Below are 12,770 nucleotides of genomic sequence, written 5' to 3'. Positions count from 1 at the left end.
AGCTCATTTTCTTCCTAGACCATTGATGAAGTCTGCTCTTGATATTGTCAAGCAGTGATTGACAGTCTTTATCAGTAAATTTTCTGGTTACAAGTGGAATCCCCATGTAACGAACAAGCAATCTACTGTGTTTGAAACCAGAATAATTGATGACAGAACCAAGAGTATGAGCTGGAATACCTGCAGTGAAAATCTCGCATTTACCTGCGTTAAGCTTCAACCCAGAATATTCGTAAAAGCAGTCCAAAACAGTAATGACTCCCATAACATACTCAAGGTTTCCTTTGCAGAAAATTAATAAGTCATCCGCAAATGATAGGTGTGTGAGTCATATTTTCTTACATTTAGGATGAAAGGCAAAAATCCCTCTAAGAGCAGCTTTATTGAGGATGTTAGAGAGAACATTCATAACCAGGACAAATAAAATAGGTGAAAGCATATCTCCTTGTCTGATTCCCTTGGCTCCCTTAAAATATCCAACCAAGCTTCCATTGAGAGCAATGGAGTATCTCGCATCTGTATAGCATGAGACGATCCAATCGATGAATTTAGGAGGTAATTCCAGTTCTTTAAGAACTGCATAAATAAAGTCCCAATTTATGGAGTCAAAAGCCTTATGAAGATCGATTTTGAGAGTACATCTTGGTGAAATGATCTTCCTCCCATATCCTTTGACTATTTCCTGAGCGAGAAGGGTATTATCAACTATACTTCTTTCTTTGACAAAAGCAGACTGATTAGGAGCAATAATCTTAGGCAGTAGATTTTTCATTCTATTGACAAGAATCTTTGTAATGGTCTTGTAGATAACCGAGCAACATGAAATGGGTCGAAAATAAAAAACTTTACTCGGATTTGGCTGTTTTGGAATCAAAGCAATAATGGTTGCATTAAAGGCTGGATAAATGAAAGATTCTTGAAAGAAGTATTTTATTGCCTTAGTAACATCACTGTCAATCACTGGCCAAACTTTCTTGAAAAAGAGAGAGGTGAAACCGTCAGGTCCGGGAGCCTTGCCATTGCCTTGGCTGAAAATAACATCTTTAATCTCATCATTAGTAACTTCCATGACAAGAGCTTTAGAGTTTTCAAGTGATGGAATTTGTGGCATAAGACATTTCACAAGTGTAGAAGAGCAATCTTTTACTATAGGATCCTTGGAACCTAAAAGATTCTTGAAGAATTCTATTATTTCCGATGATATTTCCTCAAATGATTCAAGTATTTCCCCCCGATTATTGACAAGGACCCGTATAGTCTGTCTCTTGTTCTTAGTAGCAATGACTGAGTGAAAGAACTTTGTGCATTTATCACCATCCTTTAGCCAATGCATTTTAGCTTTTTGTTTTAAGAACATGGTCTCAGCTTCTTCTAAAGAATTGAACTCTCTCTGCAACTCGAGTTCTTTCTCAATGGATTCATCTCCTCTTAAGGTAAGAATTTGATGCCTTTCAAGTTCTTCTCTTTTTTGTCTAGCTCGAGCCGAGATGTCACTAAAGTAGTCTTTGTTGAGTTGTTTAAGACTAGCCTTGAGTCGTTTGAGCTTTAAGAATAAAGACTTCATTGGGCTGCCTTGAGCTGCCATATTCCAAGAATGACTAACAATATTAAGAAACTCTGGATGAATAGTCCAACAATTGAAGAATTTGAAGGGTTTAAGACCATTTAAATGAGCTTCTTTGTAGAGATCCACCACTGCCATACAATGATCAGAATGACCGGGAGCTAAGAATTCCATACATGAGTGAGGAAAAGATTCGAACCACATAGGATTAATGAGTACTCTGTCGAGTTTTCGAGCAAGGTAGTTGTCACTTTTCTTATTGCTCCAGGAATATATAGGACCAAAGAAAGGATGATCTTGTAACTGTAGGTCATGAGTGATTTCTTGAAATTCTATCATGTCAGAGGAAGTAATCATACCCGTAAGCTCTTGATCAGAACTTTCATAATTGTTCAAGATGACATTGAAATCACCTCCCAAAAGCCAAGGAAGGTCACTAAAATTTGGTTCAAGGTGTCGGAGTTCTTGCCAAAGTTGTCTTCTAGTAATACCATTATTACTACCATATATTGCGGTAATAATGAATGGAACATCGTTAAACATACCTTTGACAATGATACTCTGATCCGTAGCTTTACATAATGATAAATCCAGACCTTTCCTCCACAAAATCCAAATTTTGCCATTAACTGCAAAATCATAGTTAGTGAGAACATTCTAATTCACAAAAGAGGTAGCTAATAAATCTGTTGATTTCTCTAATTTCACTCGAGTTTCCATCAAGCAAAGAATTTCTACATTATTCTTGGCTGCCCTTCGTAGGACTTGGCCTTTTTTAAGAGGATTATTTAATCCTCTTACATTCCAGAAGAAAATGATCATTTTCCTTTGGGGGAGGAGCCCGAGTCCCCTCATTGACTACTTGAAGTATAACGCTTGGATTTGTCAACATGAGCCCTCTTTTTAGTTTTGAGTTCTTTGATCAATTCTGCAACACCAGAAGATGCTGCTCTTACTTCTTTTCCTTGATTCTCTGAGGTAGTATGTGTTTCTTCCATCGTGTTCAATAATTCAAAACGGTTTCTAGGCCCTGTTAATGTATTATGAGCTTTGTCTTGCCTTGTAGTACCCCTTTTATTAGGTAATGATGGAACAGAAAAACTATTTGCTGAATTACCCAGCTGATCTGGAATTTTGGAAATTCCTTCAACATTAAGTTCAGAAGTGGTTCCTTGATCAATAACAGTGGAATTAGAGAAATCTGATTTTATGGGATCACCCGAAGCAACAGAATCATTTTCAAAATGATGTGATTCTAAGCGAGATTGATTATTTGTGTCGTTATCCTTCAGAGGTTTGTTCAAAGAGGATTCAGGATTGGCAGCCTTAGAATTTTGATTTTCTACAGTGTTAGCAGTTTCAGAATCCAGCGTGGATGGGGAGGCAAGGTCTTTTTTCCTCCAGACCAGAGTAGAGGCTTGAGAGGCAAGATTATGCTTACATCCTTTAACACTGTGACCAAACACTTTGCAGTTTTTACAGGTAGGAGGCAACCACGGTATATCGACAAAAATCGAAGTTGTAGAACCGTTGTTAAGCACAACGTCAATAACCTTAGGGATAGCATCAGATTCCCCAATTTCAACACACACTTTAGCGAATTCTAACCTAGATTTAGATGCAGTGATAGAATCCATTGAAAGTGGGAAGCCTATGGCACTAGCTATATAACTAAGGCCTTCACAAGAAAACAATTCAAGGGGAACGTTATATAAGTGTACCCAGATAGGTATTCTTGATAAATCAAGCTGCAGTTTTTCCATGTTAGGAACTTATTTCCTAAGGATTAATGGTTTGTTGAAGATGTGCCAAGGGCTATCCTCCAATACCCAATTCCTAGCTTGTTCTGCACTAAAAGAAAATAGGTAAAGATTGTTACCTGCGTAACTGACCTGCACATTGGATCCTTGCAGAGGCTTTCTCCACAGGGAATCAATAATCTGTTGCAGAGAAGTAAATTTGGGAGCAGCCCCCAAAAATTGCCCAACAAACGAGAATCTCCATTCTTCAATTCCACCTTCGAAAACTTACGGCGGTGGATGAACAGTCGAAACCTCATCTCTCGAGTCTGGGGGAAAATAGTGAAGTTGATTTCTAGCAGCGCATGGGAATAGTTTGCGCCAGTCCATCGATTAACCGTGAGATACTTTAAAACAGATTGAGGATGAGTGAGTGAAGGGAGAGATTTGCAGAGATGAACGGATCACCGGAAGCACAGCAGTAGATTCCTCAGATTCCATTAGACCCTGACGTAACTGTTGGGGGACCATATTGTAAACAGACTAAATATTGGGGACTGTATTGCAATTTTTAAAAGTTGAGGGACCTAAATGAAAGCTTTAGAAAAGTTTAGTGACCATTACTATACTTTACCCTAATAATAATTTTATTGATATTCAAATGAATTAATTTGTATTTATGAATAGGTCTTTTAATAAAATTTTATTTTTCTAATTGATGAAATGATGCATTTAATATTATCCCAATTTACAACCACCATTCACAGTCACTGTACAACAAATCTAATTTAATTAATTAGCAGGATGATCAGCTGGCTAATAATTAATTAGGAGATGTATACAGATTGATCAATTCTGTACGTTGGATGAATTTGATCATGATTGAATCTCATTCTACATCAATTTCTCTACGAGCCTGTACCTTGAACAAGTAGAGCTACGATAATCCAGGTTTTCCATATACTCTTAGACCCACATAAGCCAGTAGCCTGTATCCGACCAACATTATTATCAAAGCAACCCCATCACACCACCTATTATCATAATCAAGACCCAAATACTTGATCGCCGGAAAATCGACGACCTTGCAACGCCTCCCGATCTCACATTTGTACAACTCGTTCGCCGAGTACTGCACCCCGACCAGAAGTTTATAGCAGTAGTGACTGAAGGAGATGTACTTTAACCAAGCTATGAAATCAGGCATGTGGTGAATGTAGTATCCGCCCACTAATAGAAACACCAGCATGGTCACGGAGGCCAAGGTTGTGGCCTGTTTTACGTCCATTAGAACGGCTCCCATTGCCAGCCCTAGCGCTTGAGAGACCAGCACGTTTAAGAGTACGATCGAGAGGGTTAGAATAAATGTTAATAGTGAAGGCTTGAGTCCTCCCATCCAATATGTTACAGTCACGAATATCGTGGGAAGAACGAGCTCCATCGGCAAATAGCCGGCTGTTCGGGCGATGTAATACGAGGATAATTGGTACATCCCCGACGATCTTTCTCTGAATAACATTGGAAGCTCTTGTGGGAAGGTGAATATGGCATTGAACAGAGGGAAAAACCCCCAGAATATTGAGAAGAAAAATAAAAGTCCCACCTGCAAACAAAAATATCAATTTAGTTATGTGTTCTGGTTTCGAATTACGATTTCATGATATGGAACCTGATCTTGTAAGTGGTAAGTATCGGAATGCCACCAGAGGAGGCCGGAAAGAACCGAGACCGACATGACTTGAAATATCCGTAGGCCCGAAAAGGATTCATGCTTCCTCTCTTGTACACCCCTTGTCAACAAGACCTTGAATTGTTCCCACCAGCTGCTGTTCCATTCAACCTCACTTGATTTCGATGATTTAGAAGTTGGAAAAGATGAATCTTGCGGATTCTGACTGATATCCGCCTTCAATGTAGGGTATATGTTCTTCTTGTAAGACGATATTAGCAACTGTTTTGTGGAATTTTGATCATCAGGGTGGTCTACTCTGCCATGAAACTCTTGTTGTTGCTCGTCCGGTTTTGTATCAGGGGCTATACCTGCTTCATCAAAACAGTCAGAATTTCAACTGCCTACAGCATTCAAACAATGAACCATAATAAATGAGCAAAATCATGGCCGAGCGGGGACTGCCCAAAAAAGATGATAAAATTATTGTAGTAGAATTTAAAAATCAAGGGGATGGTGGAGCTCCGATCATCAAGAAACAAAATTCTAGTCAAAAAGAGCAACAACAAAATTATTTAAAATATAAAGAAAATTTATCGAGTTTGTAATTTTTTAGAATAAATTAGATAATATTTTAAGTTAAAATAAAAAATATTATATTTTTTATAACAATTCATATAAATTACATAATTATTCGGATTGTAAGTTAAAAAACTATTATTATAAATGAAATTATTATCATTCATATAACTTTTTAAAACAAATAATTAAAATTTTAAATTAAAACCTGAAGCAACATTATCAATTATAACTGAAATTATTATAAGGGTAAAGTATATTAATGGTCACTGAACTTTTCTAAAACTTTCATTTAGGTCTCCAACTTTTAAAACTTTTAATATAATCCCCCAAAATTTAGTTCGTTTGTAATATTGTCCCTCAACATTTAGTCCGTTTGCAATATGGTCCCCGATGTAACTGTTGGAGGACCATATTGCAAACGAACTAAATGTTGGGGACTATATTACAAGTTTTAAAAGTTGAGGGACCTAAATGAAAGCTTTAGAAAAGTTCAGTGACCATTACTATATTTTCCCATAAATTTATTTTACCAAGCAGGGGCGGAAATGCAATCTCGTTCCATGGTAGGTGTGAGGCGATGAAGAGTTTAATTTTGAGTTAATAAATTCTTATAATATTTAAATTAATTAATTGAATATAAATGATTATAAAAATTAATTATTTGCTTGAAATATTCATTCAACTTAAAGTTTAAAATAATTTTTTATGTTTGTTTAAAATTTTAAAATTATATTTATATTTATTTATTTTAAATTTTGTTTATTCCTATTTGTTTGTGAATGTTAATACATATAAAATAATTAAACACAAATATTAATACATTATAAATGCGCACAAATAATAATAATTATAATTGTATAAAAATAAAAAAAAATAAGATTGAAATAATCTATTAAAAAATTAAATAAACATTATTGAATTTATTCCTAAATATAAATAAACTGATTATCTCAACTTTTAAAGTAATTTAAGTTTGGTTATAGAAACAAATAAAGTATATAAATTATCTCTCGATAATAAGATATTGTTTTATTGAGTCATCGGCTATTATAAGTTACATAATGATACCTCGATTAAAGAGATTTTTTTATTGAGTCCTTCGACTATTGAAAGTTACAAAATGGTCATTTGATTATTCATTATATTCTAAACTCGTCATTTTTCATTAAAAAATGATCGTATGAGCTGAACGTTAACATATTTACTAGATATATGATAGTTGTTTAAGATTACGAAATCAGATTTTATCATATATCATTCATTAGGTTAACGTCCAGCTCAAATTACTGTCAACTTTTTAATAAAAAAAAAGACAAGTTTGGACTTTGGAACATAATGAATAATTAAATGACCATTTTGTAACTTTTAATAGTTAAGAGACTCAACAAAATAAATATCTATAAACATGAGACTACTTTATAACTTTTAATAATTAGATGACTCACAACAAAACAACTCTCTATAAACAAGAGATTATTTTATAACTTTTAATAATTAGATGACTCAATAAAGTAATATACTATAATTGAGACATCACTTGTACACTTTACCCAAAACAATCTTACAATATCGTCACCTATATTAAAGAATTTTTTTATATATATTAATCAATATTACATTTGATCCCATAAAATGTACCTTAACCCAGTCGGCATGTGGAGGAGACTGAGCTGAATCTTTTTATTTCAGTGTGAGAACATCTCTATCTCCGTAACGTAATGACATCAATTTGGCTTCTTCAATTCCCTTCCCTTCCTTCCAGGTAACTCCCAAAATTTTCCAAGCATTTTATTTAATTGCCTTTTCGTTTGCCTCCATCGGATTGGGTTTCTTTTTTCTGTGCGAATTCTCTGATATTTGCCTTCAATTTGGGGTGGAAGCACCGGGTTTCTTCAAATGTAACATCGTTGCTACTACTACATCGTAGGCATTGCCTAACACATCGGCTCAACTGGATTCCTCTAACACCTAATAGAACGTTTTCGATGAGAGCTATTAATGATTCAATTAGCTCCGAGGAGGACAATCGTGCCCAGACCAAGGTCGTGGAAACAGCGAAAAGTACTCTGGTGGTAGATTCCAAACATCCACTTTCCTTGTTTCAGGAATCCATTACATCTTCCCCTCCTATTGTTTTCCTGGTAATGTTCACCTACACTTATCTGCATTCCAAATAGCCTAAACGTAATTTCTAGCTTAGATTTTGAGCCTAAAGAAGTATTTTGTTATATAATTTTTCAACATCTGCTCCTATGTTGCTGTAAGGAGTACTCCAGTATGATTCATCTTTTACTTGTGTTGCTCGTCTTTGTTATATTGCTTTTCATTATCATACCAGTAGAGACTGTTTGTATGAATTACTAGAAAAATGAAAGTCTAACATGAAGAACTCTGTCCATTTCATTTTTGTCTCAGATGAAAATTTTCCCTAGAAACTACTTTACAGTGGGGTTGTGCATTACAATCGCAATTATGGTTGTTGCTCGGAGAGCATACGCAGAGAGGAAGTCAAGCCAAAGCCATCCTGGTTCTGTAGCTGATCTTGTAAGGCGTGGCCAGATAAGATCAGATAGAAGAGGCATGTATGATTTCGCTCTGTGATATATTTTCCTTTATCTTGCAGCCTTTGCAAAGGATATAAATATTGTGAATATATTGCTTTGTGGTAGTTTGGTCGCTTACATAACGTTACAAGATGGTTTTTTCTGTTATTTAAGGGCTAGCATCTCGTTGTGTCCCTCAACAATTTTAATTCTACTTTCACATTTTGCATCTTCGGCGACAATGTGCTTACCTTGTGTTTATGGTGATGTCAGTAATCTGTCTTATTTTACAGATCGATGCCTCTCAAGTATGATGACCCATTTAATAATCCATTGGTTAAGGTTGGGAAGAGCAATTCGACTGTAGAGATGTGTGGAAAGCAATATCGCTTAGCTCCAGTTACTCTTACTGAAGAGCAGCAAGCTGTCCATCAGAAAAGGAGATCAAGAGCATACCAGTGGAAGAGACCAACAGTATTCCTTAAAGAGGGGGATACAATTCCTCCGGATGTTGATCCTGATACAATCAGATGGATTCCTGCAAATCATCCTTTTGCAGCCACTGCTAGTGGCATTGATGAAGACTTGGAACAAAATAATGTCTACCAACAACGTGGTGTTCCATTCCGTATTAAGGCTGAGCATGATGCACTACAGAGAAAGCTTGAAGCACTACAAAAGGTAAGTATTTCTGTAACTCTTGCAGTGGCAATGAAATAGTACCAACAAGCTTCTTACAGGATGGATAGCTAATATATTATTGAGAATTTCTGTAGCCAATGTAATCAGTTTACTTTGTCTGCATAGTCAACAATGTAGTTCCATCAGTAGTTTTGGATGATAAATTACTAATGGACTAGATTAGTTTGCAGTTTCGTTTGGCGACTGCAATATTTTTCACAGGCTATTGCTCATATGAAGCTGATAATCTTTGATCAAACGGTTCTGCTTATCGTAAATGATGTCTTTTCTTCGGGGAGGGGGGCATAAAGTGTTGGAGATTCACATCTGCAAGCTTCTTGATTTAAGTTATTATCTACTCAAATGGTTAATGGAGCCCCATTTATTCTGCATCATATCTACATATTTCGCCAATTGCACTTGTGGTTACCAGACAAGTAATTTGCTGCCTACTTTTGAAAATTTGAATTGTTTGTATGCAGGAAGAAAAGTTGAACAATCTGTTTATCGCCAGTAGAAATGCTAAAGAATTCCGAAGGACGTTCAAATTAAATGACAAGTCAGAAGAACCCGTTGAGCAGGGCCCCAATAACAATTCCAGAGTTGAACTAAGCCCACTAAAACAGAGCGGGCCTCTGATTCGATTGAACGCAACACGTCTTCGGAGGAAATGCAGCAACCCTGAAATATTTGGTGGAGTTAGGAGTGTTTGGATCAAAGAATGTGAGATTTCTAAGTGAATGGAATCTACATCCCCATATTTGGTTGGCCAGGAATCTCATTCCATGTAATGTTTTATTATCAATAGTAGGTTTTTTTGGGTATATTACCGGAAAAGTCATTACCTCCATTTCTTTAGGTATTATTGGATTACCGCGTTTTGGACTAAAATACTCTTAAATTTTTTTTCCAAAAATATCATTCTTATGTTATTAAATAAAAAAAATTTTACGAAGGTTAAATTACAAATTTATCCTTAAACTATTTTAGATTTACAAAAAAAAAATCTATAATTAAAATTTTATATGAAATTCTAGGGCTAAAATAAAATTTTACCTTTTTATTAAACCTTTTTACATTTTGTAAACAAAATATAAATTTATAAATTTAAATTTTTTAAAGAAAATATATAAATATTTTTCAACTTGTTAAAAAAACAAATATATAATAAGGACAATTTGGTCAAATATACATTTAAATAATATTTTATTCATTTAACCAAACATGGTAATCTTACATTTCTGTTAAATCAACCAAACACAAAATAAAACATTCTCAGTAATCCTATTCCATGGTAATCTTACATTCTAACTGATAATCTTATATTTCGTGAACCAAACACACACTTAGTGTCATTTATGTAGTACTAGTTCTATTCGGCAATGAACTCTTGATTTTGTATTATATGAAAAGATAAATCTCCTTGTGAATTACCACTAGGTGGCTCAAACTGATCTGCTGTTTTAAAATGGAGAGCAAAGTTGTACATATAATTGCAGTACTAAATTATATCCATTAATATAAAAATGCAGATTGTTCTATGTTAGGGTTTTTTTTGTTTTTCCTTTACGACAGACATAATCATAGCCTTGCAGTCTGCCTGATAGCAAATAAATATCTAAAATGAAAATTATTTACATGAAAAGTTAATATTGTCTATATATTCTATTAATATTAGGGTAAAGTATAGTAATGGTCACTGAATTTTTTTGAAGTTTTCATTTAGGTCCCTAAATTTTTAAAATTTGAAATACAGTCTCCCAACATTTAATTCGTTTGCTATACGGTCCCCAATATTTAGTCCATTTGAGATATGGTCCCCAACGTAACTGTTGGGGACCATATTGCAAACAAACTAAATGTTGGGAGATAATATTGCAAGTTTTAAAAGTTGGGGACCTAAATGAAAGCTTTAGAAAATTTCAATGACCATTACTATACTTTACCCAATTATTTATTTTATATTTTATTTTATAATATATCATATTCAAGTATTAATTAATCTTATGTTTTATGTTATAAATATAATTAGAGTATTATATAATTTATTTTTAGGTTATTCAAATTTTAATTCATAATTAAATTAAATTCTATTATAATTCAAATGATTCAAAATTTTACGTAAGAATTCAATAATTTTACCCAAACAACATCCTTACCCTCGTTCTTAGAGGGCGACCTCAATAGTACGACGTGGTGGAGTGTCTACTCAAGAAGGTGTTAGTTAAGGCTGTAAAATCAGGTAATCTATCATGTTTATGTAACACCCCAACCCGTACTCGACTCGAATACGTGTCCGAGGTGTCACTTTGACTTTTCAAACTTTGACTCTTAAAGAAAAACCCCGGGAATTTAAAACTTTGTTTAAAAATAAAATACGTTAATTTACATAAAAGAGACCACAAAATACAAACTCGATCAGAGTGCTCATAATTAACGACTTATTACATGTCAACACTCTATACACAACAAAATACCTATTTTGTTGATTACTTCTGATCTGATCTTTTAGTAATAGTAATGTCCTTGCTACTTTTATTCTTGCTCTTCTCGTTTCTTGGTACCTACGTGTAAATCATTTACACGCTAAGTTATATACTTAGTGAGACAATAAATAAACATGTAACAGTAGATTCATGAATATGCATTCTTACCATTTGATCATGATATTTCAATATGCATGTATATATTTCATATGACATATATAACCATGTCATGCACATATAAAACTTACATTTTTGCATCACTTTCACTTTAATTTATATTTCAATTGCCCGTGTATATTGTTGTTGAGAACAAAGGTATGTGAGTACATTGAGGTTGTGCACTAATGCTGTCACCACAGCTCGTATAAATTCCCTCATTGGCACCGAACATTTGTTCAGTATTCATCTCGAATGACTGCTATATATGTTCCGTAGGACCACTACGTCCTGAAAGACTACAATACCCTCGACTCTTGGCATGCCAACTATACCTATAACTCTCGTATCATATAATATGGGCATTTACGATAAATACATTTCTCATCACTTGTTCTTTCTTTTCTGTCACATACCACATGTATGTGTAACCATGTATTTCATATCATATCACATAGCTTATCTCATTTCACATTGGTCATGTCTCATAGCATATATCACATATGCATATAATCATGTATATCATATCATATATATTATGTTTTATGCTCTTATGTCTATGCATATCATGTAACAAATATAATAACCTATACTCATTTCATGTATTCATGCACATATAAGAATCACAAATCAAATAACATTTTAGGAGTCACTTCTTACCATAGTAACTCCATCACTAGCTCATCGCAAGCCAATGATCGTTCAATAATATAAGTACAATTAAAATTGCACTCACCTTAGCCTTATTTGCTTTGATTCGATCATAATCCTTTGATTATTCTGGAGCTTGTTTAGACTCAATATCTACATAAATATAACATTTCAAAACAACTATCAGAAGCATAAACCTTAAACTTGATGTTAACAACTTAAACCAAATTAAAGAACCAAATTCCATTTTTCATTTAGGGGGAATCGATACCACTAAACATACTGGAATTTTTCGTTCAAGAGGGGGAATCGATTCTTATTCATAGGGTATCGGTTCCCTCTACCCATAAATTGTATTTTAAGCCCGAAAATCATCAATTCTTCATTCAATTCTTCTATTTTAAACCCCTACCATGTCATTAAACTCAACTACCATTACTTAAACCAACTTATATCCATGAAAATCATCTATAACTTCAAAATCCTATCCTTCATATGTAATTCACGAATCATACTCAAATTTCAATATGTTCTAAATACAATTCTAACACTTCATATTCCTTAATTAACATGATGACAAGTCAAATTTAACTTCAAATTCAACTTATCAACTCTTTTTCATAGTTTCATATAAAAACTCGTTTTCTTTAATTTCTTATAACTTCTTCATTTTTTGATTATAAGACAACTTAAGCTTTC

General features: G+C 34.1%; 3 protein-coding genes across 4 annotated transcripts in view; 2 read left to right on the top strand and 1 right to left on the bottom strand.

Moving 5' to 3' along the window:
• LOC120190338 (glutamate receptor 3.3-like) overlaps positions 1 to 12,770 on the top strand; it is a 30,848-nt gene that overhangs the window by 8,601 nt on the left and 9,477 nt on the right. The window lies entirely within an intron of this gene.
• Positions 4,051 to 5,401, bottom strand: LOC120190564 (ABC transporter G family member 21-like). The gene is made up of 4 exons (XM_039193621.1): positions 5,392 to 5,401; positions 4,973 to 5,343; positions 4,220 to 4,921; positions 4,051 to 4,158 (listed from the first exon to the last, which is right to left on the bottom strand). The coding sequence occupies exons 1-3, from the start codon at positions 5,399 to 5,401 to the stop codon at positions 4,241 to 4,243; spliced, it is 1,062 nt and encodes a 353-aa protein (XP_039049552.1). The 3' UTR covers positions 4,051 to 4,158; positions 4,220 to 4,240.
• On the top strand, positions 7,213 to 10,324 carry LOC120190341 (protein MULTIPLE CHLOROPLAST DIVISION SITE 1-like). 2 transcript variants are annotated; one of them, XM_039193434.1, is made up of 6 exons: positions 7,213 to 7,316; positions 7,435 to 7,695; positions 7,970 to 8,136; positions 8,391 to 8,778; positions 9,261 to 9,473; positions 10,121 to 10,324. In XM_039193434.1, exons 2-6 carry the CDS (start codon positions 7,540 to 7,542, stop codon positions 10,193 to 10,195), a joined length of 999 nt encoding a protein of 332 aa, XP_039049365.1. In that variant the 5' UTR covers positions 7,213 to 7,316; positions 7,435 to 7,539; the 3' UTR covers positions 10,196 to 10,324. The 2 variants fall into 2 exon arrangements, with proteins under 2 accessions (XP_039049365.1, XP_039049367.1); XM_039193436.1 differs by having other exon boundaries at positions 9,261 to 9,476; positions 10,124 to 10,324.

Source organism: Hibiscus syriacus, unplaced genomic scaffold (assembly GCF_006381635.1).
Source record: "Hibiscus syriacus cultivar Baekdansim isolate YM2019G1 unplaced genomic scaffold, ASM638163v2 tig00116962_pilon, whole genome shotgun sequence".
Lineage (NCBI taxonomy): Eukaryota > Viridiplantae > Streptophyta > Magnoliopsida > Malvales > Malvaceae > Hibiscus > Hibiscus syriacus.
Note: the sequence above shows the minus strand (reverse complement) of the source record. Positions and strands in the feature narration are given on the sequence as shown.

Excerpts from the sequence above, each read along its gene's own strand:
- LOC120190564 (XM_039193621.1), bottom strand. Across the intron at positions 4,922-4,972 it reads CTTACCACTTACAAGATCAG|TATTTTTGTTTGCAGGTGGG; the intron begins GTTCCATATCAT and ends TAACTAAATTGA.
- LOC120190341 (XM_039193434.1), top strand. The coding sequence starts at position 7,540 with ATGAGAGCTATTAATGATTCAATTAGCTCCGAGGAGGACAATCGTGCC. Across the intron at positions 8,779-9,260 it reads AGCTTGAAGCACTACAAAAG|GAAGAAAAGTTGAACAATCT; the intron begins GTAAGTATTTCT and ends GTTTGTATGCAG. Across the intron at positions 9,474-10,120 it reads GCAACCCTGAAATATTTGGT|ACACTTAGTGTCATTTATGT; the intron begins GGAGTTAGGAGT and ends TGAACCAAACAC.